This window comes from Manis pentadactyla, chromosome 4, assembly GCF_030020395.1.
Source record: "Manis pentadactyla isolate mManPen7 chromosome 4, mManPen7.hap1, whole genome shotgun sequence".
Taxonomy (NCBI): Eukaryota; Metazoa; Chordata; class Mammalia; order Pholidota; family Manidae; genus Manis; species Manis pentadactyla.
In genome coordinates this window covers 39,492,113-39,519,782 of record NC_080022.1, presented here as the reverse complement: position 1 = coordinate 39,519,782, position 27,670 = coordinate 39,492,113, and the positions used below count along the sequence as shown (strand labels likewise).

At 35.8% G+C, this 27,670-nt stretch overlaps 1 protein-coding gene across 2 annotated transcripts in view; it reads left to right on the top strand.

The window, feature by feature from the left end:
• Nucleotides 1–27,670, top strand: part of AGBL4 (AGBL carboxypeptidase 4) — a 1,371,246-nt gene that overhangs the window by 159,604 nt on the left and 1,183,972 nt on the right. For both annotated transcript variants that reach the window (XM_057500192.1, XM_036892951.2), the window contains exon 2: nucleotides 17,089–17,211. In XM_057500192.1, coding sequence (XP_057356175.1) covers nucleotides 17,089–17,211 — 123 coding nt within the window. The remainder of the gene's footprint in view (nucleotides 1–17,088; nucleotides 17,212–27,670) is intronic.

Genomic DNA, 27,670 nt, shown 5'->3' with positions numbered 1-27,670 from the left:
AGATCTTTCCCTGTTGTGTATTGTGGTGCCAGAGATGGAGGTTTTGGCAAGATGATATCTCTGCCTCTTCTGTTCATCTTGATGTGGTCATTCTGTTCTTTGTTATGGAAAATAGTTAATCTAGTTTTCAGACCCTTTTTCAAGGGGAATGATCCACATGTAACTGTAGATTTTGTGTGTCCCTGGAGAAGGTCAGTTCAGGATCTTCTTATGCTTCTGTCTTGGACTCCCCACTTAAGAAGAATATAGTTTTAAGAAATTCTTTTACAATTGACTTTTCAATTTAATAGGTAATTATTGACCTTGCTCTATGTTAGGCATTTTTTAGTTCTACAGTGAGTGGAGGTGCCTCTATTAATAGTAATCAAATAATATGTAGTTCTGTGCTTTATGACTAGCACATAATTGGAAAGTTAGTGTTTGAGTGAGTGGTTGGGAAGTAGGCATTAGGCATATACAATTATCTAGTCAAAATGGAAAAAGCATTAATAGCACCTTGGTAAGATAAGGGAGGGAGATTATTTACTGCATAATATTGAGAAAGGATGCAAAGTACTCTTTCATGGAAAAACAGGACAAACTTTTCTTTTGAAAGGTTGTAGGATAAAAAAAGAGAAGTCCAAGACTATAGCTTGCTGAACTGGGTTTCATCCATGGTCATACACTTTAAAAAAAGCCAAGCAAGAATTCAGCCTTGGTCCTTATTTCACACCAAGTTGTAATGTCTATACTGAATTTTCTCTGCTGACAGAAATAAAACGCTTAAGAATTCTGTATTTTATTATTGTGTATGTAATTCTTAACTAGATGGTCTGCTTTTTGAGAGTTTCAGTATTGTTAGTATATCCTTATATTTTTGAGTGATGAATTGATTTATAGCATATTTTTCTTATATATTCTCTTCAGTTCTGAGCATAAGATAGGGTGGGTGCAAAAACAGATCTTCAATTTATATTTGGTAAATGAAACATCCTGTGATTGACTGTAGCTTAACAAATGCCTTATTTGTATTGCAGATGCGCTTAGAGAGAACAAGGATATGTGTATTTAGGAATTATTTTTTAAGAGATTTTGTTTTTCGAGTCCTTGCAGTATATCTTGTAAGTATATTAATAATGAACACAAATGTGGTAGGATTTTATAAAATGCTAGCAAGAAGCTGTATAATGGTGCTTGTTCACTGAAACTGAAGTTCTCAAATGAATAGGTTTTCTTTCCTAAAACACCTTCAAGTAGGAATTTTAGATTTACTTTCTTGGATAAGAATTTGTGGTTTAAATATGTTTAATGTAATTTTCTCTTAAATTTATGAAGTCTTGGAAATATGACTTTATAATGGACCTTCTGACAGATTCGTTAAACTGCATGTCACTTTCAGACAGAGATAATTTGTTACCTCTTTGAAGGTGTTTTAGCTTGAAAGGTGGAATACATGTTCTATATAAAGGTCAGTTTTAATTAATAAGCTTTTTTCCTCATTTTTGATCGATATGAATTGCTTTTGACTTTTGTGTACAGCATTTCACCTTTATCGTGGTTTTGCTTTCTGTGGTCTCAGTTATAGAAAGTCAACTACGATCTGAAAATATTAAATGGGAAATTCTAGAAATAAACAATTCATAAGTTTTAAATTGTGTGATGTTTAGAGTAATGTGATGAAATCTCATACTATTCCACTCTATCCTATTAGAGGCATGAACCATCCCTTTGTCCACTGTATCCACTCTGTGCACGCTGCCCACCCCCCACCCAATAGTCATGTAGTAGCCACCTTGGTTATCAGATCACAGTATTGCAGTGCTGGTGTTCAAGTAACCCTCATTTTACTTAATGATGGCCCCACAGTGCCAGAGTAATGATGGTGGTAATTCAGATAAGACAAAGAGAAGCCGTAAAGTGCTTCCTGTAAGTGAAAAAGTGAACATTTTTGACTTATTGAAGAAAGAAAAAAATTGTGTGCTCAGGTTGCTAAGATCTATGGTAACTTTTATTACAGTACACTGTTATAAATATTCTATTTTGTTATTAGTTATTATTAATCTCTTACTATGCCTAATTTGTAAGTTTAACCTTACAATATGTATGTATATGAAAAATATAGTATATATAGGATCGTGTACTACCTACAGTTTCTGGCATCCCCTGGGGGTCTTGAACCATATCTCTCACAAATAAGAGGGAACTACTGTGGTTTTCCATGTAAAAAAAAACAAAATCAGACTTAGTCACAGCCATCATCAGTATAACCCACTTAAATTAAAAAATTCTATGCATCCCTAATGTTTATTTCTAGATATCTCAACAGAACTGTTTATCGGAGTAAAATAAGGTCTAATTGTCCTATTATTTCATCAAGTACTTGCTGTATCTCTAGATACACATCTTTCTTTGTTTTCCCCTCCACAAAATATTTTCACAATTTTTGTTGCTAAATATTCGTTATCCATGTAGTATTTTTCAAAGTCATGTAAATAATAATAACATTAATAGGACTAGATCTTCATTTCCTTAAAGATAAACCTGGGCTTTTATTTTTTCTTTTGTCTTTAACTTCCTTTTATAGGAAAATTTCATTGTGTTACTCTGTCTTTATGTTTGGAGACAAATATTTTACACACTGTAATAAGGGTGTTTTATAGTGTGTAATTTAACTGCATGCTACAGTATTCAATGTTTATTTTAAAGAAAAGACTTTCACTGAGACATTCATTATGGATTTCAATTTAAATTATTCCCTTCTTTTCCTGAATCCTCCCTTATACTTCAGAGAATTGAATCCTTTATTCTATTTGTTAAATACACTTCTTTCAAAATACAGGTGTCTTAATGTGATGATAATAATGATGATGATAATAATAACCAACTACTTATTGAGTAAATACAGTGTTTTAGGTGATTTGCATGTATTTTCTGTAACCTTCTGAACAACATAAGGAAACTCTAAGCACACAGACTCTTGAGAGGTAAGGTTTAATTACTTAAGAAAGGTTACACTGCATATGTATCTGAGGTGGATTCAGTCTCAGATCTATGTGACTCTGAAATCCAAATCCTTATTTCTGATTCATGCTGCCTTCACTAAATGTGGGGTTATTTTAATATAAGAGTAAAGAGTTTGGGTTCAAAAATCTGGGTGAAACAGTTACATGACTGAACATTAAAAAAGCACAGACGTCAATAAATTAAATTATTATTCCATAGCAAATATTCCATTGTTCCATGTCACCTTGGGTTATGTTGTACTACTTTAAATGCCATTATTTTTATCATATATATATAGTGTATTTGAGATATGATTACTCTGAGAATAGTTTTGCATTTTCTTCATTTATTTAAATATTCCATTATATTGTATTAACATTATATTGTAATGAATCAGAATAATCAATTTATTCTTGAATAAATACTTCCCCTACCCCCATTTCTATCTTTGTGTCGGTATGTACATGTTTTGTGGTATCTTGCTTTCTTTTACTATTTGGTATCATCATATCATAACTATTTTAGTAAACTGTAAGTGTAAATGTGCTGTTTGTTCGTTTGAGGAATTGAAAATATATTCCCTGTTCTCTCAACAGATAAACAAAAAGCAATATTCAATATTGAAATCAAGTTTAGCTTCTAAACGTCTTTCTTATTTTAGTAATTCAAAAATATGTATAGATTACTGACATTGTGTCAAACCTGGGGTGGAGAGAGAGAGAGATAAAGAGATAAAAATATTGATAAAAAGATAAGACATTAGATTCCTCTGATGAGAAACCACAATCACTGTGGGTAAAAGGACACACATAATAAAGAAAAGGTAATAATGTTATAATAAAGTTATATTAAAAAGATGCTGTGGGAACATAGGACAATGAATACCATTGCCTGGGACAGTCAGAGAAGACTTTACAGAGAGGAGATGACATTTTATGTAGGTCTATAGGATGAGTAGGACTTTTCCACATGGAAAAATGGAGATATACATATATCCAGGCATAAGGAGAACATGAGTTCCAATGTTTGCATTTGTGTATAGAATCAACATAAACACAACTGCTACAAATATTCACTGACATAGCAACACTCTTTTAGTGAATCAAATACAGCACATTATAGTGCTGTTGGTGACATGATTTTCTAAAATTGGATAATATTTTCTGGATGAAAACATCAATTGTAATATTTCCTTAATTTACATATTAGTTGCATTCTTGAATAAATCAGTATTTACTAAAACCATGCAAAATGTCTAAAATAGAGTCAGGTTCTAAGCTCACATAGTTATAAATAGGATTCGCACATGCATTAATATCTTTACAGGACATTTAGAGGTTGTACTGGCCTCTCCTCTGCTTTGCAGCCCATCTAGCATCCCTGGTCTCCAGCATACATACGCCACCAGTGCTATTTCATCATTAGGTGAACAATAATATGCCACAACAAATTTCCAAAATGCCCATAGGGATACTGCTGACATTGACAAATACCTCAGTAGAGTACCTAAAATAATAATAGAACTAACAATTTTTTTTTAAACCAGGACCAGGATGGCTTTATTGAGCTGATCCATTATCAGGAAAATTATCAATAAAATCCATGATTTAAATAGTGGCGAATAACCATATGATCATATCAACATGCTAAAAATGCATTTGATAGAATTCATCTCATTCCTAATAAAAACTGTGAGAAAATAGTAATAGATTTTCAACAACTTAAATATGTCAAAAGCTTAGAAAAAGAAGTGGAGAATAATGTAAACAAACTATTTCCTTATTTTTCCCAGCAGTGTGTCAATAGATATCATTTGATATTGATAAATGGAGATATAGAAATATAAAGACACTGTGAAATGATACCTGGTAAACTGAAAACAGAAATGTTTAGTAACATTTGCACATAGGAAATGAGAACAGAGTTTAAGGGATATGACTCAGAACAATTTTACTTTTCTTTTAAATACCTACATATATACAGGTGGAATTAATTCTGTGACATGAAATCAATTTTTCCTTCTTTTAAACATTTATGAAATTTATCAAAGTATCATTTGCATATAATGGAACATAATTTAACTGTATAAGATAAGATTTTTGGCAATTATGAAATTGACACCCATATAATCTCTACCACCATCATATATATGTGAGGTTCTTTTTTCCCCTAAATGTCTAGTTCTTTAAGCATTATTTGTTGAATAGACTATTATTTCCAGATTAAGTTACCATTGTACCATTGTTGAAACTTACTTGACTATATGTGTGTAGATGTATTTCTGCACTCTTGTGATCCACTGATTTATATGACTATCCTGATTCCTATACTACTCGTTTTGATTACTGTAGCTTTAAAGTAAGTCTTGTTATCATGAGATATAAGTACTCCAACATTTTTCTTATTTTTCAAAATTATATTGCTATTCCAGGTCTGTGTAAATTTTATAATCAGCTTGTTGAATTCTGTAAAAAAAGCTGTTGAGATTTTTATTGGGATTGCATGTAGTCTAGAAATCAAATTTTGGAAAGTTGTCATATTAACAATAATGAATTTTCTAATCTGAACATGGTATATCTTGTAATTTAATTGTATCTTCCTTAATGTTTATCAGCAATACTTTTTAGTTTTCAATAAACAGTACTTGCACATAATTTGTTGAATTAAAGCTGGGTATTTTATTTTAATGCTATTATAAGTAGTACTGTATTTCAAATTTCATTTACCCAGTGTTGATGGCTAGTACCTTTCTGCGATCTCTACTTAAGGCCCTGAGTTTTCTTTTCTTTTTTTAAAAAATTTTTATTAAGGTATGATTGATATACACTCCTATGAAGGTTTCACATGAAAAAACAATGTGGTTACTACATTTACCCATATTATCAAGTCCCCACCCATAACTAAATGCAGTCACTGTCCATCAGTGCAGCAAGATGACACAGATGCACTATGTGCCTTCTCTGTGCTACGCTTTTCTCCCTGTGATCCCCCACGCCATATGTACTTAACATAATACCCCTCAATCCCCTTCTCCCTCCCCACCCACCCTCCCACACCCCTCCCCTTTGGTAAACAATACTTTATTCTTGGAGTCTCTGAGTCTGCTGCTGTTTTGTTCCTTCAGTTTTGCTTCATTGTTATACTCCACAAATGAGGGAAATCATTTTGCATTTGTCTTTCTCTGCCTGGCTTAGTTCACTGAGCATAATGTCCTCCAGCTCCATCCATGTTGCTGCAAATGGTAGGATTTGTTTCTTTCTTATGGCTGAATAGTATTCCATTGTGTATATGTACCACATCTTCCTTATACATTCATCTACTGATGGACACTTAGGTTGCTTCCATATCTTGGCTATTGTAAATAGTGCTGTGATAAACATAGGGGTGCATATGTCTTTTTGAATCTGAGAAGTGGTATTCTTTGGGTAAATTCCTAGGAGTGTGATTCCCAGGTCAAATCGTATTTCTACTTTTAGTTTTTTGAGGAACCTCCATATTGCTTTCCACAATGGTTGAACTAGCTTACATTCCCACCAGCAGTGTAGGAGGGTTCCCCTTTCTCTACATCCTCACCAGCATTTGTTGTTCTTAGTCTTTTCGATGCTGGCCATCCTTACTGGTGTGAGGTGATATCTCATTATGGTTTTAATTTGCATTTCCCTGATGATTAGTGATGTGGAGCATCTTTTCATGTGTCTGTTGGCCATCTGAATTTCTTCTTTGGAGAATTGTCTCTTCATATCCTCTGCCCATTTGTTAATTGTGTTATTTGCTTTTTGGGTGTTGAGACATGTAAGTTCTTTATATATTTTGGATGTTAACCCCTTGTCGGATATGTCATTTACAAGTATATTCTTCAATACTGTAGGATGCCTTTTTGTTCTGTTGATGATGTCCTTGGCTGTACAGAAACTTTTTAGTTTGATGTAGTCCATGAGTTCATTTTTGCTTTTGTTTCCCTTTCTCGAGGAGATGGGTTCAGAAAGAAGTTGCTCATGCTTATTTCAGGAGATGTTTGCCGTTGTTGTCTTCTAAGACTTTTATGGTTTCATGATTTGCGTTCAAGTCTTTAATCCATTTTGAGTTTACTTTTTTGTGTGAGGTTAAACAATAATCCAGTTTAATTCTCTTGTATGTAGTTTTCCAGTTTTGCCAACACCAGCTGTTGAAGAGGCTGTCATTTACCCATTGAATATCCATGGCTCCTTTATCATATATTAATTGACCATATATGGTTGGGTTTATATCTGGGCTCTCTAGTCTGTTCCATTGGTCTATGGGTCTGTTCTTGGGCCAGTACCAAATTGTCTTGATTACTGTGACTTTGTAGTAGAGCTTGAAGTTGGGAGCATAATTCCTCCTGCTTTGTTCTTCCTTCTCAGGATTGGTTTGGCTATTCAGGGTCTTTCATGGTGCCATATGAATTTTAGGATGATTTTCTCTAGTTCATTGAAGAATGCTGGTGGTATTTGGATAGGGATTGCATTGAATCTGTAGATTGCTTTAGGCAGGATGGCCATTTTGATCATATTAATTCTTCCTATCCATGAACATGGGATGTGTTTCCATTTATTGGTATCTTTAATTTCTCATGAGTGTCTTGTAGTTTTCAGGGTATGGATCTTTCACTTCCTTAGTTAGGTTTATTCCTTGGTATTTTATTCATTTTGATGCAATTGTTTTCCTGATTTTTCTCTCTGCTAGTTCATTGTTAGTGTATAGGAATGCCACAGATTTCTGTGTATTAGTTTTGTATCCTGCAACTTGGCTGAATTCAGATATTAGATCTAACAGTTTTGGAGTGGATTCTTCAAGGTTTTTTATGTACAATATCATGTTATCTGCAAACAGGGACAGTTTGACTTCTTCCTTGCCAGTCTGGGTGCCTTTTATTTCTTTGTGTTGTCTGATAGCCATGGTTAGGACCTCCAGTACTATGTTTAATAGAAGTGAGGAAAGTGGGCATCTTTGTCTTGTTCCCAATCTTAAAGGAAAAGCTTTCAGCTTCTCTCTGTTAAATATAATGTTGGCTGTGGGTTTGTCATATATGGCCTTTATTATGTTGAGGTACTTGCCCTCTATACCCATTTTGTTGAGAGTTTTTATCATGAATGGATGTTGAATTTTGTTGAATGCTTTTTCAGCATCTATGGAGATGATCATGTAGTTTTTGTCCTTTTTGTTGATGTAATGGGTGATGTTGATGGATTTTCAAATGTTGTATCATCCTTGCATCCCTGGAATAAATCCTACTTGATCATGATGAATGATCTTTTTGATGTATTTTTGAATTCGATTTGCTAATATTTTATTGAGTATTTTTGCATCTATGTTCTTCAGTGATATTGGTCTGTAATTTTCTTTTTCTGTGTTGACCTTACCTGGTTTTGGTATTAGAGTGATTCTGGCCTCATAGAATGAGTTTGGAAGTATTCTGTTCTCTTCTATTTTTTGGAAAACTTCAAGGAGAATGGGTATTAGGTTTTCTCTAAATGTTTGATAAAACTCAGTGGTGAAACCATCTGGTCCAGGTGTTTTGTTGTTAGGTAGTTTTCTAATTACCAGTTCAGTTTTGTTGCTGGTAATTGGTCTGTTCAGACTTTCTGTTTCTTCCTTGGTCAGCCTTGGAAGGTTGTATTTTTCTAGAAAGTTGTCCATTTCTTCTAGGTTATCCAGTTTGTTAGCATATCATTTTTCATAGTATTCTCTAATAATTCTTTTTATTTCTGTGGTGTCCATAGTGATTTTTCCTTTCTCATTTCTGATTCTTTTTATGTGTGTAGACTCTCTTTTTTTCTTGATAAGTCTGGCCAAGAGTTTATCTATTTTGTTTATTTTCTTGAATAACCAGCTCTTGCTTTCATTGATTCTTTCTATTGTTTTATTTTTCTTGACTTTATTTATTTCTGCTCTACTCTTTATTATGTCCCTCCTTCTACTGACTTTAGGCCTCATTTGTTTTTTTCCTAGTTTCATTAATTGTGAGTTTAGACTGCTTATGTGGGATTGCTCTTCTTTCCTGAGGTAGGTCTGTATTACAATATACATTCCTTTTAGCACAGCCTTGGCTGTGTCCCTCAGGTTTTGTGCTGTTGAATTATTGTTGTTATTTGTCTCCGTATATTGCTTGATCTCTCTTTTTTTATTTGGTCATTTATCCATTGGTTATTTAGGTGCATGTTGTGAAGCCTCCATGTATTTGTGTGATTTTTCATTTTCTTTGCCTAATTTATTTCTAGTTTCATACCTTTGTGGTCTGAGAAACTAGTTGGTGCAATTTCAATCTTTTTGAATTTACTGAGACTCTTTTTGTGGCCTAGAATATGATCTATTCTTGAAAATGTTCCATGTGTACTTGAGAAGAGTGTGTATTCTGCTTCTTTTGGGTGTAGAGTTCTGTAGATGTTTGTTAGGTCCATCTGTTCTAGTGTGTTGTTCAGTTCCTCTGTCTCTTTACTTATCTTCTGTCTGGTTGATCTGTCCTTCCGAGTGAGTGGAGTGTTGAAGTCTCCTAGAATGAATGCATTGCATTGTATTTCCCCTTTTAATTTAGTTAGTGTTTGGTGCTCTTGTTTTGGGAGCGTAGATATTTATAGTGGTTATATCTTCTTGTTGGATTGACCCCTTTATCATTATGTAATGTCTTTCTTTGTGTCTTGTTACTTTCTTTGTTTTGAAGCCTATTTTGTATGACACAAGTACTGCAACTCCTGCTTTTTTCTCTCTACTAGTTGCATGAAATATCTTTTTCCATCCCTTCGCTTTTAGTCTGTGTATGTCTTTGGGTTTAAAGTGAGTCTCTTGTAGGCAGCATATAGATGAGTCTTGCTTTTTTATCCATTCAGTGACTCTATGTCTTTTGATTGGTGCATTCAGTCCATTCACATTTATGGTGATTATCGATAGATATGTACTTATTACCATTGCAGGCTTTAGATTCGTGGTTACCAAAGGTTCAAGATTAACTTCCTTACTATCTAAGAGTCTAACTTAACTCACTTAATATGCTGTTATAACACAATCTAAAGGTTCTTTTCTTTTTATCCTCCTTTTTCTCCTTCCTCCATTCTTTATATATTAGTTATCATATTCTGTACTCTTTGTCTATCCCTTGATTGACTTTGGGGATAGTTAATTTAATTTTGCATTTGCTTTGTAATTAGCTGTTGTACTTTCTTTACTGTGGTTTTATTACCTTGGCTGACAGCTATTAAATCTTAGGAACACTTTCATCTATAGCAGTCCCTCCAAAATTGACTGTAGAGATGGTTTGTGGGAGGTAAATTCTCTCAGCTTTTGCTAATCTGTAAATTGTTTAATCCCTCCTTCAAATTTAAATGATAATCTTGCTGGATAAAATAATCTTGGTTCCAGGCCCTTGTACTTCATGGCATTAAATACATCATGCCACTCCCTTCTGGCCTGTAAGGTTTCTGCTGAGAAGTCTGATGTTAGCCTGATGGACTTTCCTTTGTATGTGATCTTATTTCTCTCTCTGGCTGCTTTTAATAGTCTGTCCTTATCCTTGATCTTTGCCATTTTAATTAGTATATGTCTTGGTATTGTCTTCCTTGGGTCCCTTGTGTTGGGAGATCTGTGCATGTCCAGTCTAAGAGACTGTCTCCTTCCCCAGATTGGGGAAGTTTTCAGCAATTACCTCATCAAAGACACTTTCTATCCCTTTCTCTCTCTTCTTCTTCTTCTGGTACCCATATATTGTGAATATTGTTCCATTTGGATTGGTCACACAGTTCTCTCAATATTCTTTCATTCTTAGGGATCCTTTTTTTCTCTCTGTGCCTCAGCTTCTTTGTATTCCTCTTCTGTAGTTTCTATTTCATGTATCATCTCCTCCACCATATCCAATCTGCTTTTAATACCTTCCATTGTGCTCTTCAATGATTGGATCTCTGACTGGAATTTATTCCTGAGTTCTTGAATATCTTTCCGCTCCTCCATTTGCATGTTAATAATTTTTATTTTGAACTCCCTTTCAGGAAGAGTCATGAGGTCCATTTCATCTTTCTCAGGGGTTATATTAATTCTACTCTGTACCAGGTTCCTTTGGCATTTCATATTTGTATATGGTGCCGTCTAGTGTCCAGAAGCTCTACTCTCTGGAGCTGCTCAGCCCTTGAAGCAAAGTCATGGGTCACAGGGGAGTGGTATTGGTGCCTGGTGGGAGGAAAGAGTTGTTTCCTGCTTCCTGGCTGGTATGCCTGTCTCCACTGCCAGAACCAGTGGGCCAAGCACACAGGTATAAGCTTCTATGCTTTGCATTTGTAGTTGCTGTAGACAGATCTTTCTTCTGGCTGGTATAACCCCAGGGTAGAGTTTGCCAGTTTGCGATCTATGTGGGGCTAGCCAGGAGAAATGGTCAGTAGGCTGCATTTCATGGAGGAGTCCTTGGAACCATGTAGCCAGCCAGAGAGCTGGGGCACCTGAAGATCGTGAAAGTTCCCAACCTGCTGGGCCAAGTGCACCTGGAAAATTTTGTCTACTTGTCCTTTCTCCTGAGCAGCAAGCTCTGTGCAATCCCTGTACCTTTAGCAGGCCACTTGCTAAGTGCTTCCTTGTTAGGAAGTCTCTCAGACTTCCCACCTTTCTTTCATCCCAGAGCAGCTGGATATGGATCCCTGCTTTCCACAAGTGGCTGGAATCTCAGTCTCTCCAGGAATTCTGCCTGTTTTAGCTTTCCAATCCCCTAGTTATGACAATATCATGAAAGCTCCTTGAAATGTAGGTTTGTGCTCCCAGAGCAGATCTCCAGAGTTAGGTGTTCAGCAATATCAGGCCTTCACTCCCTCCCAGTTCCATTTCTCTTCCTCTCACTGGTGAGCTGGGGTGAGGTAAGGGCTTGGATCCCACCAGGCCACACAGCTTTGGTACGTTACCCTGATCCATGAGGTCTGCTCTTTTCTCCAGGTGTATGCAGTCTGTTGCAGTCCTCTTATTGTTGCTCTTTCAGGATCAGTTGTATTAATTATATTTTCATATTGTATGTGGTTTTAGGAGGAATCCTCTGTCTCTCCTCTCACGCTGCCATTTTTAATCCAGCATTCCAAGGCCTTGAGTTTTCAATATGATTTTTCACTCCAGTTGGTTTCAACTTGACTATTTCCCAGACTTGTGTATTTTGGAAATTATTTAGTCTGCAACCTCCTGGTCATTCTTTGCCTGGTATCACGAATTTTCACCATACATAACTTAGCATTCAGCCAAAGTCTTTAGACCTTTTGAAGATCTTTCATGCTCTGGCTCTTCTTCAATAGTCTGACCTTCAAGTTGAAGCTTCTTCAGCCTCTCCAAATTTATTTACTTCTTCTCAGTTTAGGAAATCACCCTGTTGTGATTGGGAACCCTCTGCCTGTACCATCTTCTAGAAAGTTTCACTAATCTAAAAGCCAGGACTGTATCAGGATCACCTCATTTATTTCAGGCATCAGTTTGACACTGTTTGTCCAAGACTGAAAAGAGTTGTTTCATACATATTTGTCCAGTTTTCTAGTTGTTCATGGTGAAGGTGTGGGTCTATTACTCATTACTCTTGGTGCTTGTAGTTGTATTAGCAGCTTCCTTCCCATCCACTATCCTGGTGAGGACCTCAAGGAGTTTTCTGGAAAAGTTTTCAAGTCGCTGTTGCAGACATCCCCTTCCAAACGTACATGCATGCATACACATTCCTCTGGAAGATTAGAGGAAGGTACATGTAACTTTGCTGGGATAGTCAGGGGTCAAAGAAGAATTAAAATTTTTGATGACATTTGAGTCAACCACTCTCCTTACCTACAGTGTCCAGCAACCACTGACTTTTATTTCCATTTTATTGCTGATTAGTATTCTATCATATAGATGTACCACTGTTTAAACATTCATTGGTTGAAGCCATTTGGATTATTTCTAATTCTGGGGTGATTATGAACAAAAATGCTATAAACATTCATGTGCTAGTTTTTTCATGAACATCTGTTTTCACATCTTTTGGATAAAACCTGAGTGGAATTTCAGGGGTATAAAGAGTATATTTAATTTTATAACATAGTACCAAACTATTTTTCAAACTGGCTTTAACCATTTTATATTTCTGTAATAATGCATGAAAGTTTCAATTGCTTTGCATCATTATCAACCCTTAGTTTGGTTAGTTTGTTTGATTTTAGCCTTTTAATAGGTGTGTAGTAATCTTATTGTGATTTCAATTTGCATTTCTCTGTCAATGAGGTCTACCGGCTTTTCTTGAACTTATTTGACATCCATATATCTTTGGGGAAATTTCTGATAAAATCTTATGTGTTCTAAATACAGTCCTTTGTCAGATATGTGTTTTGTAAGTATTTTCTCTATGGCTTAACTTAAAAAAAAATTAGTGATGCCTTTCAAAGAGCAGAGATTTTTAATTTGATAAAACACAGGTTATAACTTTTTTTCATGATATGTGATTTTTATATCTTATGTAAGAAAACCTTGCCTACCGTAAGTATACACAGATAGTCTCCTGTATATGTTTTTTGATCTGTCCACTTTAACACTTTGCTTTTATTTCATGTTTTAGGGTGTTTTTTTATTGTGGTAAAGTGTACATAACAATATTTATCATTCTAATAATTTTCAAGTTTTTACATGTGGGATGAACCCACAATACATTGCCACTATTTTTCTTCGGACAGCAATTTATCTTTTGAGTATTAAGAACAAGAACATTTATTTTTACCTTCATCAATATTATTTCTGGAGTCCTTAATTTCTTTGTGTGGATCTTATGTCTGGTATCATTTTCCTTCTGCCTGAAGAATTTTAGCATTTCTTGTTATATCACATTGCTTATAATGAATTCTCCCAGCTTTGTTTTTCTAAAAATACCTTTATTATTATCTTAGTTTTTGAAGGATATCTTCACTGGTTCTAAAATTTCCACCAGAAGCTTTAACATACTAAACTTAGTTATTTTATCTTTATCTCTGCCTGAATAAGCATTAAATGACAGGAGAAGGGGGAAAATTAATGGTAATAATATTTTTATTAGACTTCTTTTACTAAATACATTTTGTTTTCTGCTTAGCATAAGCAAATTTAAAAAAAATGGGCAGTGATATGGGAAATGATGATGCCATCAGAGAGAATGTGAGAAATTCATTGTCTATAACTCCAATATATTGTCATTTCTGGATGTAATTCTGTTTATTGCTTTCTTCCTAGACAGTAGGTTATTTTATTTTTTGAGTTTTTATATTTCCCACAATTTTTTATTGCATACTGGCTATCTATTAGAACAGTAGAGAATGATATAAATACTGTTTGTCACTGGAAATGGATACATTTCTCCTAGGTTGTTTGTGTGATAGTTTATGTCAATAAAGTCAGGAGTTAAGCTAGGCTTAGTGTCATTGTTGCTGTGGTTACCTTCAGTTTCCCACAGGCTTCAAATTCTTCTGTCACTTTATTTCTGAGAGAAAGATCTAGGGTGCTTAGGGGTTTTTCCTCAATGTTCTGCTCCACATTAAACTTTTGTCCTTCTCTGCTTCTACCTAGAAGGAGTTCATTTGCATGCTTTTTGTACCTACTCTAGAAGTAGATTGTGATAGTTCATTATTCATGCTGGCTTTCTTGATGTTGAGGGAGCAGGAGTATTTCTGTTGTTCTGCTCTAGCGTCAGACTTAGGCAGGGCGTATATGCTCTGGTCTTGGAATTAAGTTTTTTCGGTGATCCCACCTCTCCTTCCTCTTTCAACTCTGCCTTGAACTTTTGATGGGTCCTTTGTAAGACAGTTTTCTGCCCCCCTCTCAGAGATAGAGGATTTTTTTCTTTTATACTCTTCCGTCTGCAGTGGGTTTCACTTGTGCACTGGGATTACAAGGTTTGCTTTTCCTCCCCAGTGGCTTAAGGCCTTTTTTTCTAAAAGGGAAAAGCATACTGGTGTTTTTGTTTTTTCCCCCCATCTATTCTGTTATCAGCTGTTTTTTTTTATTAAGGTATCATTGAAATACACTATTATGAAGGTTTCACAAGAAAAACAAGGTGGTTATTACATTTACTCTTATTATCAAGTCCCTCCCATACCCCATTGCAATGTCACTGTCCATCAATGTAGTAAGATGCCACAGAGTACCTATTTGTCTTCTCTGAGCTACACTGTCTTCCCTGTGACCCCATACACACCATGTGCACCAATCCTGATACTCCACAATCCCCTTCTCCCTTCCTCCCCACCTGCTCTCCCCCACCCCTCCCCTTTGGTAACTACTAGTCCCTTCTTGGAGTTTGTGAGTCTACTGCTATTTTGTTCTTTCAGTTTTGCTTTGTTGTTATACTCCACAAATGAGGGAAATAATTTGGTATTTGTCCTTCTCTGCCTGGCTTATTTCACTGAGCATAATGTCCTCCAGCTCCATCCATGTTGTTGCAAATGGTAGGATTTGTTTCTTTTTTATGGCTGAATAGTATTCCATTGTGTATATGTACCACATCTTCTTTATACATTCATCTACTGATGGACACTTAGGTTGCTTCCATATCTTGGCTATTGTAAATAGTGCTGTGATAAACATAGGGGTGCATATGTCTTTTTGAATCTGAGAAGCTGTTTTCTTTGGGTAAGTTTCTAGGAGTGGAGTTCCCGGGTCAAATGGTATTTCTATTTTTAGTTTTTTGAGGAACCTCCATATTGCTTTCTATAATGGTTGAACTAGTTTACATTCCCACCAGCAGTGTAGCAGGTTTCCCCTTTCTCTGCATCCTCACTAGCATTTATTGTTCCTAGTGTTTTCTATGCTGGCCATCCTAACCATTGTGAGGTGATATCTCATTGTGGTTTTAATTTGCATTTCCCTGATAATTAGTGACGTGGAGCATCTTTTCATGTGCCTGTTGGCCATCTGAATTTCTTCTTTGCAAAAGTGTCTGTTCATATCCTCTGCCTACTTTTTAATAGGGTTATTTGCTTTTTGGGTTTTGAGGCATGTGAGTTCTTTATATATTTTGAATGTTAACCCCTTGTCGGATATGTCATTTACAAATATTTTATCCCATACTGTAGGATGCCTTTTTGTTCTGCTGATGGTGTCCTTTGCTGTACAGAAGCTTTTGAGCATGATGTAGTCCCATTTATTCATTTTTTATTTTATTTCCCTTGCCCAAGGTATTGGTGGGTTTTTTTTATGCCTTGTCTATAAAAGAGGGCACACCCATTCTCCAGGCCTGCATCACAAAGAAAGGTATTTTCTAGTCTTCTGCCCTGCTTCTGTTCTTTCTCTTAAACACCCAATGGAGGCCTATATAGAAGACTGCTGGTGGGTTTGCATTCCCTTTGTTCTTATGACTATCAGGGGTTCTACTCTCTCGATTCTGACATTTGACCTTTAATAATTAAAAAATATATAGTTTAATTCTTTTTATTCACTTGTATGGCACCCAGAACTTCTTTCTCCTGTCCTTTGCCAAAGATGAGTCGATGCTTGCTTCCCATTTTTTTTGGTGGGGCCTGACTTTCCTTGGATATCAGATTATTGGTTGCCCTGTAATTTCAGTTTTCTGATACATTTTTAGAAGTTATAACTTTGTTCTTTATTGGGATATTTCTTGTTAAGGTGGAGGTGATGATCTTTCCAACTTTCTAGGTGGAAGTGAAACTTCCAAAGCTCAAAGTTCCTCTTAGGAAATGTAAATTCTATGCTAATTCAGTAGTTCTTAGTGGTATTTGTGATGATGGAACATTAGAAAGGTTAATGTTAAAGAATTATTGCTTTATTCAAATTAAATAATTGACAAAATTTTTGTGACAAGTAAAATATATTATCATTTATTAAATATTTGATGCAGTTAAATGAATATCTTTTTGATTTCAGTAGCCATATTGGAAACTTTTCATACCATTCCTTTTTTATGGATGAGAGAAACTCAGGCTAAAGGGATTAAGCTGATTGCTTTCAGTCATAGAAAATTAGTATATAGAAATGTATCAACTCTCTACTCTGCAAGAATTTGTAGTTAATTTCTTAACTGTCTGAATAAGCACTGACAGGAGAAGGGGAAAAATTAATGATAAAGTATTATTGAACTTGTATTACTTTTCCTTTCTGTTTAACATGAGCAAATCTTTTGAAAAATAGGCAATGATATGGGAAATGATGATGCCATCGGAGGGAATATGAGCAAATATATGGTGCTTCCATCTGGATACTGTGGACAGCCCAAGAAAGGACATCTTATCTTTGATGCTTGCTTTGAAAGTGGTGAGTATATTAAAGACCTTTGCTTTTGAGCTTGTCTGGTGAGGATTAGGTTTTTTAAGAATCCAGTTTCCACCTGAGCATTAACTGTGATTCAGCCCATTTACTATTTCATCATAATGGAATAAGTTACCAGGGAAAAATATATTTTGAAGGTTAACTTGGGAATACTAAATAATTAAATGCTACATTTTTGTGGCTGTAAATGATTAGAATTTTAATGGTAATACTAATGAATATTTCTATAGTTCCTGATATTTTATAAAATACTTTTCAAGATATTATTCCTTTCATATTTGACTATAGTGTAAATCATTATACATTGAATGTATACTATATACCTAGCTCTGTATGGCATGCTCACAGAATGTAGTCTTTGTGAGAGGATTCTTCCCTATAAAGAAATAATCAGAGAACAGAAACAATTGAACACGAACAAAACAGCAAAAGTAATACTGCATCACAGTCAACAAATTCTGTGGGTATTCTGGAGGGGAGATCAGGAGTTGATTATAAATTCCCATCCAGTAGAGGTTGGATCTTGTTAACTTCTTTATGCTGGGGGCCTCATACTCTGAATGGCACATAGTAGGTACTCAGAATATGTTGAAAGTAATGAGAAAGATAAACATAATTTTATTTTATAAATAATGATTAATTACTTTTGGTTTGGAATAATGTGCATGCATATGTGTGTGTGTGTGTGTGTGTGTGTGTGTGTGTATGTCTATGCTTGAAGGGACATGTCAATGTCAGTTATTATGACAGTTCTCTGAACCATAAGAACATTGGTTGTTTATACCAACAATTGAAAACTTGTATATGCAAAGTTGTGTTCTTTGTTTATTCCATGTTGTTTTAGTTTGTGAGGGTTGCCCTAACAAAGAACCAAAAACTGAGTGGCTTAAACAGTGGAAATTTATTGTCCCATGGTTCTAGAGGATGGAAGTATGAGATCAAAGTGTTGGCAGGGTTCGTTCCTTCTAAGGGCTTTGAGGAAGAGTCCATTCCACGTTTCTCCTAGTTTGTAGAAGATCATTCTGATCTCTGCTTTCATCTTCACATGCCATGTTTTCTGTTTCCATGTCTTTCTCTAAATATTCCTTTTTTATAGGGATGCCAGTCATATTGGCCTCTCTAAGTTCATCATTTTATTACTTAGTTTAATCTTAAGTACTATTATTCTTTGATATTTTTTCTTGAAGTATAGGTGATATACAATATGATATTGGCTTAAAGTATGCAACATAGTGACTCAGCAGTTATACACATTACATCCTCACCACAACTAGTATGGTTAATTTATCAACATAGAAAGATGTTACAGAACTACTGACTATATTCTCTATGTTGTACTTTCAGCCCCATGACTAATTTGTATTATGATTGAGATTTTGTGTCTCTTTGACCCCTTCATCTACTTCACTCACCCACCCTAACCCTCCAACATGGTAACTACCAATCGCTTCTCAGTGCCTATGATTCTACTGCTATTTTGTTCATTCTGTTTTGTTTTGTTTTTAGATTTCACATATAAGTGAAGTGTAAGGTGGTATCTCATTGTGGTTTTGATTTGCATTTCCCTTTTGATTAGTAATGTGGAGCATCTTTTCAGGTGCTTGTTAGCTATCTGTATGTCTTCTTTAGAAAAGTATCTATTTAGGTCCTCTGGCTATTTTTTAATCAGATTATTTGTTTTTTGGTGTTCAGATGCATGTCTTCTTTATATATTTTGGATGTTAACCCTTTATCAGATATATCATATACAAAAATATTCTCCCATAATGTAGGGTGCCTTTTTGTTTTGTTGATGGTGTGCGGAAGCTTTTTAATTTGATGTAGACCCACACTTTAATTTTGTTTTTATTTCCCTTGCTTGGGGAGACATGTCCAGAAAAAAATTACTCATGCTTATGTTCAAGAGATTTTTGCCTCTGTTCTAAGAGGTTTATGGTTCTGTGATATATATTTAGGTATTTAATCCATTTCAAGTTTACTTTTGTGTATAGAGTTAGACAGTAATTCAGTTTCATTCTCTTGCATGTAGCTGTCCACCAATTATTGAAGAGACTACCTTTTCCTCATTGTGTGCTCATGGCTCCTCTGTCATATATTAATTTATCATATATGTGTGATTTCATTTCTGGGCTCTCTGTTGTTTTCTTTTGATCTATGGGTCTGTTTTGTGCCAGTGCCATACTGTTTTGAATACTGTAGCTTTGCAGTAGAGCTTGATGTCAGGGAGCATGACACCCCCAGCCTTGTTCTTGTTTCTCAAGATTGCTTTGGGTATTCAGAGTCTTTTGTGGTTCCATTTAAATTTTAGGATTATTTGATTTAGTTCATTGAAAAATGGTGTTGGTATTTTGATAGGGATTGCTTTATATTTCTAAATTGCTTTGGGTAGGATAGCCATTTTGGCAATATTGTTTTTTCCTATGCATGAAAATGGTATAGATTTCATTTATTTGTGTCTTCTTCAGTTACTTTCATGAATATCTTATAGTTTTCAGAGTACAGGTATTTCACCTCTTTGGTTAGGTTTATTGCTAGGTATTTTATTCTTTCTGATGCAATTGTACATGAAATTGGTTTCCTGATTTCTCTTTCTGCTAGGTCATTGTTAGCATATATGAATGCTACAGATTTCTGTATATTATTGATTTGTATCTGGCAACTTGGCTTAATCCAGTTAGTGGTTCTGATAGTTTTTTGGTGTAGTCATTAGGGTTTTCTATATATAGTATCATGTCAACTGCAAACAGTGACAATTTTACTTCTTCCTTAGTAATTTGGATGCCTTTTTTCTTTCTTTTTTTCTTGTCTGATTGCCATGGCTAGGATTTCCAGTAGTATGTTGAATAAAAATGGTGAAAGTGGGCACTAGCTGTGGGTTTGTTGTATATGGCCATTATTATGTTGAGGTACGTTCTGTCTACACCCATATTGTTGAGAGTTTTAATCATAAATGGATGTTGAATTTTTTCATATGCTTTTTCAGCATCTATGGAGATGATCATATGGTTGTAGCCTTCCTTTCATTAATGTGCTATATTGCAATGCTTGATTTACAAACATTGTACCATCCTTGCATCCTGGAAATAAATCCCACTTGTTCACGATGGCTGATTCTTTTGATGTATTTTTGAATTTGGTTTGCTAATATTTTGTTCAGTATTTTTGCATCTATGTCCATCAAGGATATTCATCTATAATTTTTTTTGGTATTTTCTTTGTCGGATTTAGATATTAGAGTGATGCTAGCCTCATAGAATGAGTTTGGAAGTAGTCCCTCATCTTCTATATTTTGCAGTGCTTTAAGAAGGATGGGTGTTAGCTCTTCTTAAATGTTTGGTATCATCTTCTATATTTTGCAGTGCTTTAAGAAGGATGGGTGTTAGCTCTTCTTAAATGTTTGGTAGAATTAAGCTAGGAAGCCATCTGGCTCTGGACTTTTGTTTGTTTGAAGTTCTTTAATTGTCAATTCAATTTTGTTTCTCATAATTTGTTCAGATTTTGTTTCTTCCTTGTCAGTCTTAGTAGACTGTATGTTTCTAGGAATTTTTCCATTTCTTCTAGGTTGTCTCATTTATTGGCATATCATTTTTCATAAAATTCTCTAATAATTCTTTGTATCTCCATGGTGTCAGTTGTAACTTCTGCATTTTTGGTTCTGATTTTTTTATTCTTTGCGTGTCCTGTTCCTTTTTTTCTTGATAAGTCTAGCTTGGGATTTGTCTATTTTGTTTATCTTCTTAAAGAATCAGACATTAATTTTTTTCTAGTTCCTTCTTATTCTCTATTTTTGTCTGCTCTGATCTTTATTATGTCTCTTCTACTAACTTTGGGTTTTATTTGTTCTTCTTTTTGTAGTTCCTTTAGTTGTGAGTTTAGATTTTTCTTGTTTCTTAAAGTAGGCTTATATTGCTATGCATTTCCATCTTTGAACTGCTGTTGCTGCATCCCACCTATTTTGAACTGTTGTATTTCTGTTTTCATGTCTCCATCTATTGTTTGATTTCCTTTCAGATTTGTTCACTGAGCCATTGATTATGTAGAAGCATGCTATTTAGACTCCTTTTTTTTTGTATTCATCATGTAATTGATTTCTAGTTTCATATTATGATCTGGAAAGATGCTTGATACAATTTCAATTCTTTTGAATTTATTGAGGCTCTTTTTTGTGTCCTAACATGTGATCTCTTCTGGAGAGTATTCCATGTACACTTGGAAAAAATGTGTATCCTGCTGCTTTTGGGTGGAATGTTCTGTATATACGTGTTAACTCCATCTCATCTAATGTGTTATTCAACACCTCTGTTTCCTTATTTACTTTCTTTCTGGATGTTCTGTCCATTGATGTATGTTGGGCAATAAAATCATCTAATATGATTGAATTGCTGTCTATTTTTCCTTTAAGGTCTGTTAATGTTTGCTTTTACAAATTTAGTTGCTCCTATGTTGGATCCATAGATATTTATAATTTTTATATCCTCTTGTTGGACTGATTCCTTTATCATTATGTAATATCCTTCTTTGTCTCTTGTTACTTTCTTTGTTTTGAAGTATATTTGATATAGGTACTGCTATTTCTGTTTTTTTTCCTCCCTATTATTTGCATGAAATATCTTTTTCCATTTCCTCCACTTTCGGTCTCTGTATGTGTTTAGGCCTAAATGAGTTCCTGTTGGCAGCGTATATATGGGTCTTTTTTCTTTATCCATTCTCCCACCATATGTTTTTATTTTATTTTATTTTGGTATCATTAATTTACATGAAGGACATTATGTTTACTAGGCTCCCCCCTTCACCAAGTCCCCCCCACATCCCCGTTCACAGTCACTGTCCATCAAAATAGTAAGATGCTGTAAAATCACTACTGGTCTTCTCTGTGTTGCACAGCCCTCCCCGTGCCCCACACACACTCTACATGCTAATCACAATGCCCCCTTTCTTTTTTTCCCACCCTTATCCCTCCCTTCCCACCGTCCTCCCCAGTCCCTTTCCCTTTCATAACTATTAGTCCATTCTTGGGTTCTGTGCTTCTGCTGCTGTTTTGTTCCTTCAGTTTTCTTTTGTTCTTATACTCCACAGATGAGTGAAATCATTTGGTACTTGTCTTTCTCCACCTGGCTTATTTCACTGAGTATAATAACCTCTATCTCCATCCATGTTGTTGTGAATGGTAGGATTTGTTTTTTACTTATGGCTGAGTAATATTCCATTGTGTATATGTACCACATCTTCTTATCCATTCATCTACTGATGGACATTTAGGTTGCTTCCATATCTTGGCTATCATAAATAGTGTAGCGATAAAGATAAGGGTGCATCTGTCTTTTTCAAACTGGAGTGCTGCATTCTCAGGGTAAATTCCGAGGAGTGGAATGCCTGGGTCAAATGGTATTTCTATTTTGAGCATTTTGAGGAACCTCCATACTGCTTCCCACAATGGTTGAACTAATTTACATTCCCACCAGCAGTGTAGGAGGGTTCCCCTTTCTCCACAACCTCGGCAACATTTGTTGTTGTTTGTCTTTTGGATGGTAGCCATCCTTACTGGTGTGAGATGATATCTCACTGTGTTTTTAATTTGCATTTCTCTGATGACAAGCAATGTGGACCATCTTTTCATGTGTCTGTTCGCCATCTGAATTTCTTCTTTAGAGAACTGTCTGTTAAGCTCCTCTGCCTATTTTTTAATTGGATTATTTGCTTTTTGATTGTTGAGGTGTGTGAGCTCTTTATATATTTTGGATGTCAACCCTTTTTCGGATCTGTCATTTTCAAATATATTCTCCCATACTGTAGGATAACTTTTTGTTCTATTGATGGTGTCCTTTGCTGTACAGAAGCTTTTCAGCTTGATATAGTCCCATTTGTTCATTTTTGAGTTTGTTTCCCTTGCCCGGGGAGATATGTTCAAGAAGAGGTCACTCATGTTTATGTCTAAGAGATTTTTGCCTATGTTTTTTTCTAAGAGTTTTATGGTTTCATGACTTACATTCAAGTCTTTGATCCATTTCGAATTTACTTTTGTGTATGGGGATTGACAGTGATCCAGTTTCATTCTCTTACATGTAGCTTTCCAGTTTTGCCAGCACCATCTGTTGAAGAGACTGTCATTTCCCCATTGTATGTCCATGGCCCCTTCATTGAATATTAGTTGACCATATATGTTTGGGTTAATGTTTGGGGTCTCTATTCTGTTCCATTGGTCTGTGGCTCTGTTCTTGTGCCAGTAGCAAATTGTCTTGATTACTGTGGCTTTGTAGTAGAGCTTGAAGTTGGGGAGTGAGATCCCCCCCACTTTATTCTTCCTTCTCAGGATTGCTTTAGCTATTCGGGGTCTTTGGTGTTTCCATATGAATTTTTGAACTGTTTGTTCCAGTTCATTGAAGAATGTTGTTGGTAATTTGATAGGGATTGCATCAAATCTGTATATTGCTTTGGGCAGGATGGCCATTTTGACGATATTAATTCTTCCTAACCAAGAGCATGGGATGAGTTTCCATTTGTTAGTGACCTCTTTAATTTCTCTTATGAGTGTCATATAGTTTTCAGGGTATAGGTCTTTCACTTCCTTGGTTAGGTTTATTCCTAGGTGTTTTATTCTTTTTGATGCTATTGTGAATGTAATTGTCTTCCTGATTTCTCTCTGTATTAGTTTATTGTTAGTGTATAGGAAAGCTACAGATTTCTGTGTGTTAATTTTGTGTCCTGCAACTTTGCTGAATTCCGATATTAGCTCTAGTAGTTTCGGAGTGGAGTCTTTAGGGTTTTTTATGTACAATATCATGTAATTTTCAAATAGTGACAGTTGGACCTCTTCTTTACCAATCTGGATTCCTTGTATTTCTTTGTTTTGTCTAATTGCCATGGCTAGGACCTCCAATACTATGTTGAATAACAGTGGGGATGGTGGGCATCCCTGTCTTGTTCCTGATCGCAGAGGAAAAGCTTTCAGCTTCTCGCTGTTCAGTATGATTTTAGCTGTGGGTTCATCATATATGGCCTTTATTATGTTGAGGTACTTGCCCTCTATACCCATTTTGTTGAGAGTTTTTATCATGAATGAATGTTTAATTTTGTCGAATGCTTTTTCAGCATATATGGAGATAATCATGTGGTTTTTGTATTTCTTTTTGTTGATTTGGTGGATGATGTTGATGGATTTTCAAATGTTGTACCATCCTTGCATCCCTGGGATGAATCCCACTTGGTCGTGGTGTTTGATCCTTTTGATGTATTTTTGAATTCGCTTTGCTAATATTTTGTTGAGTATTTTTGCATCTACATTCATCAGGGATATTGGTCTCTAGTTTTCTTGTTTGGTGGGGTCTTTGCCTGGTTTTGGTATTAGGGTGACGTTGGCTTCATAGAATGAGTTTGGAAGTATTCCCTCCTCTTCTATTTTTTGGAAAACTTTAAGGAGAGTGGGTATTTTGTCTTCTCTGTATGTCTGATAAAATTCCGAGGTCAGCCCATCTGGCCAAATGGTTTTGTTCTTTGGTAGTTATTTGATTACTGCTTCAATTTCGTTGCTGGTAATTGGTCTGTTTAGATATTGTTTCTTTCTGGGTCAGTCTTGGAAGGTTGTATTTTCCTAGGAAGTTGTCCATTTCTCCTAGGTTTCCCAGCTTGTTAGCATATAGGTTTTCATAGTACTCTCTAATAATTCTTTGTATTTCTGTGGGGTCCATTGTCATTTTTCCTTTCTCGTTTCTGATTCTGTTGATTTGTGTTGACTCTCTTTTCCTCTTAATAAGTCTGGCTAGAGGCTTATCTATTTTGTTTATTTTCTCGAAGAACCAGCTCTTGGTTTCATTGATTTTTGCTATTGTTTTATTCTTCTCAATTTTATTTATTTCTTCTCTGATCTTTATTATGTCCCTCCTTCTGCTGATCTTTGGCCTCTTTTGTTCTTCTTTTTCCAATTTCGATAATTGTGACATTAGACCATTCATTTGGGATTGTTCTTCCTTCTTTAAATATGCCTGGATTGCTGTATACTTTCCTCTTAAGACTGCTTTTGCTGTATGCCACAGTAGTTGGGGCTTTGTGTTGTTGTTGTCATTTGTTTCCATATATTGCTGGGTCTCCATTTTGATTTGGTCATTGATCCGTTGATTATTTAGGAACGTGTTGTTAAGCCTCCGTGTGTTTGTGAGCCTTTTTCCTTTCTTTGTACAGTTTATTTCTAGTTTTATTACTTTGTTGTCTGAAAAGTTTGTTGGTAGGATTTCAATCTTTTTGAATTTACTGAGGCTCTTTTTGTGGCCTAGTATGTGGTCTATTCTGGAGAATGTTCCATGTGCATTTGAGAAGAATGTGTATCCTGTTGCTTTTGGATGTAGAGTTCTGTAGATGTCTATTAGGTCCATCTGTTCTAGTGTGTTGTTCAGTCTGTGTGTCCTTACTTATTTTCTGTCTGGTGGATCTGTCCTTTGGAGTGAGTGGTGTGTTGAAGTCTCCCAGAATGAATGCATTGCATTCTATTTCCTCCTTCAATTCTGTTAGTATTTGTTTCACATATGTTGGTGCTCCTGTATTGCTTGCATATATATTTATAATGGTTATATCCTCTTGTTGGACTGAGCCCTTTATCATTATGTAATGTCCTTCTTTATCTTTTGTTACTTTCTTTATTTTGAAGTCTATTTTGTCTGATACTAGTATTGCAACACCTGCTTTTTTCTCTCTGTTGTTTGCATGAAATATCTGTTTCCATCCCTTGACTTTTAGTCTGTACATGTCTTTGTGTTTGAGGTGAGTCTCTTGTAAGCAGCATATAGATGGGTCTTGCTTTTTTATCCATTCTATTACTCTGTGTCTTTTGATTGGTGCATTCAGTCCATTTACATTTAGGGTGATTATTGAATGTATGTACTTATTGCCATTGCTGGCTTTAAGTTTGTGTTTACCAAAGGTTCAAGGTTAGCTTCTTTACTATCTTATTGTCTAACTTAACTCACTTATTAAGCTATTATGAACACGGTGTGATGATTCTTTATTTCTCTCCCTTCTTATTCCTCCTCCTCCCTTCTTCATATGTTGGGTGTTTTGTTCTGTGCTCTTCTTAGGAGTGCTCCCATCTAGATCAGTCCCTGTAAGATGCCCTGTAGAGGTGGTTTGTGGGAGGCAAATTCCCTCAACTTTTGCTTGTCTGGGATTTGTTTAATCCCTCCTTCATATTTAAATGATAATCGTGCTGGATACAGTAATCTTGGATCGAGGCTCTTCTGTTTCTTTGCATTAAGTATATTATGCCATTCTCTTCTGGCCTGTAGGGTTTCTGTTGAGAAGTCTGATGATAGCCTGATGGGTTTTCCTTTGTAGGTGACCTTTTTTTTCCTCTCTGGCTGCCTTTAATTCTTTGTCCTTGTCTTTGATCTTTGCCATTTTAATTATTATGTGTCTTGGTGTTGCCCTTCTTGGATCCCTTGTTATGGGAGTTCTGTGTACCTCTGTGGTCTGGGAGGCCATTTCCTCCCCTAGTTTGGGGAAGTTTTCAGCAATTATTTCTTCAAAGACACTTTCTATCCCTTTTTCTCTCTCTTCTTCTTCTGGTACCCCTATAATGCGGATATTGTTCTGTTTTGTTTGGTCACTCAGTTCTCTTAAAATTCTTTCATTCTTGGAGATCCTTTGATCTCTCTCTGCATCAGCTTCTCTGCCTTCCTGTTCTCTGTTTTCTAGTCCATTAATGGTCTCTTTCATTTCATCCATTCTGTTTTGAAGTCCTTCCAGAGCTTGTTTTATTTCTGTATTCTCCCTCCTTAGTTATTGCATATTTTTCTGCAAGTCCATCAGCATGGTTATGACTTTTGTTTTGAATTCTTTTTCAGGAAGACTGGTTAACTCTATCTCCCCGGGTTCCTTTTCAAGGGAAGATGTAGCAGATATTGAAGCTATCTGGGTTAGTCTTGTCTGGATCAAATTTTCTTGCCTTTTCATGTTGATATGCGCTGTGGTGAGCTATTGGCTTTCTGTCAGCTGGGAGAGCTAAGGCTTTTCACTTGTTTCTGGCCTTTCTTTACCTGGACAACTGCGACCCCTAGTGGCTTGTGTTGGGAAGTTGTGTGTAGACTGGGTCTCTGTATCTTGCCTGGCCAGTATGGAGGAAGCTCCCTTGCTGTGGGTGTGGCCAGCCTCCAGTCGCTGCTCTGCTATGGTGGGGCCCTGAAGGGGTAATGGATGGGGGGCTCTTTGGTTGTTTACCTCTGTGAGGGTTCTCAGAGCTGTTGCCCAGGAGGTTAGTGCACCCGGAGTTCCCTGGAATTTCCAACTGGTGGACTGTGACCCAGGATGCTTCCTTCCAGCTGTTGCATCCCTGTCTCTTTAAGACTTTCAAAAAGCACTCGCTTTTCTTCGTCACAGGGCCGCTGGCTTCGGGACCTGCTCACAGGTCTTGCTGTCCTGTTTCCCCAGTTTCCAGCACTCCATGCATGCACTGTGTCTG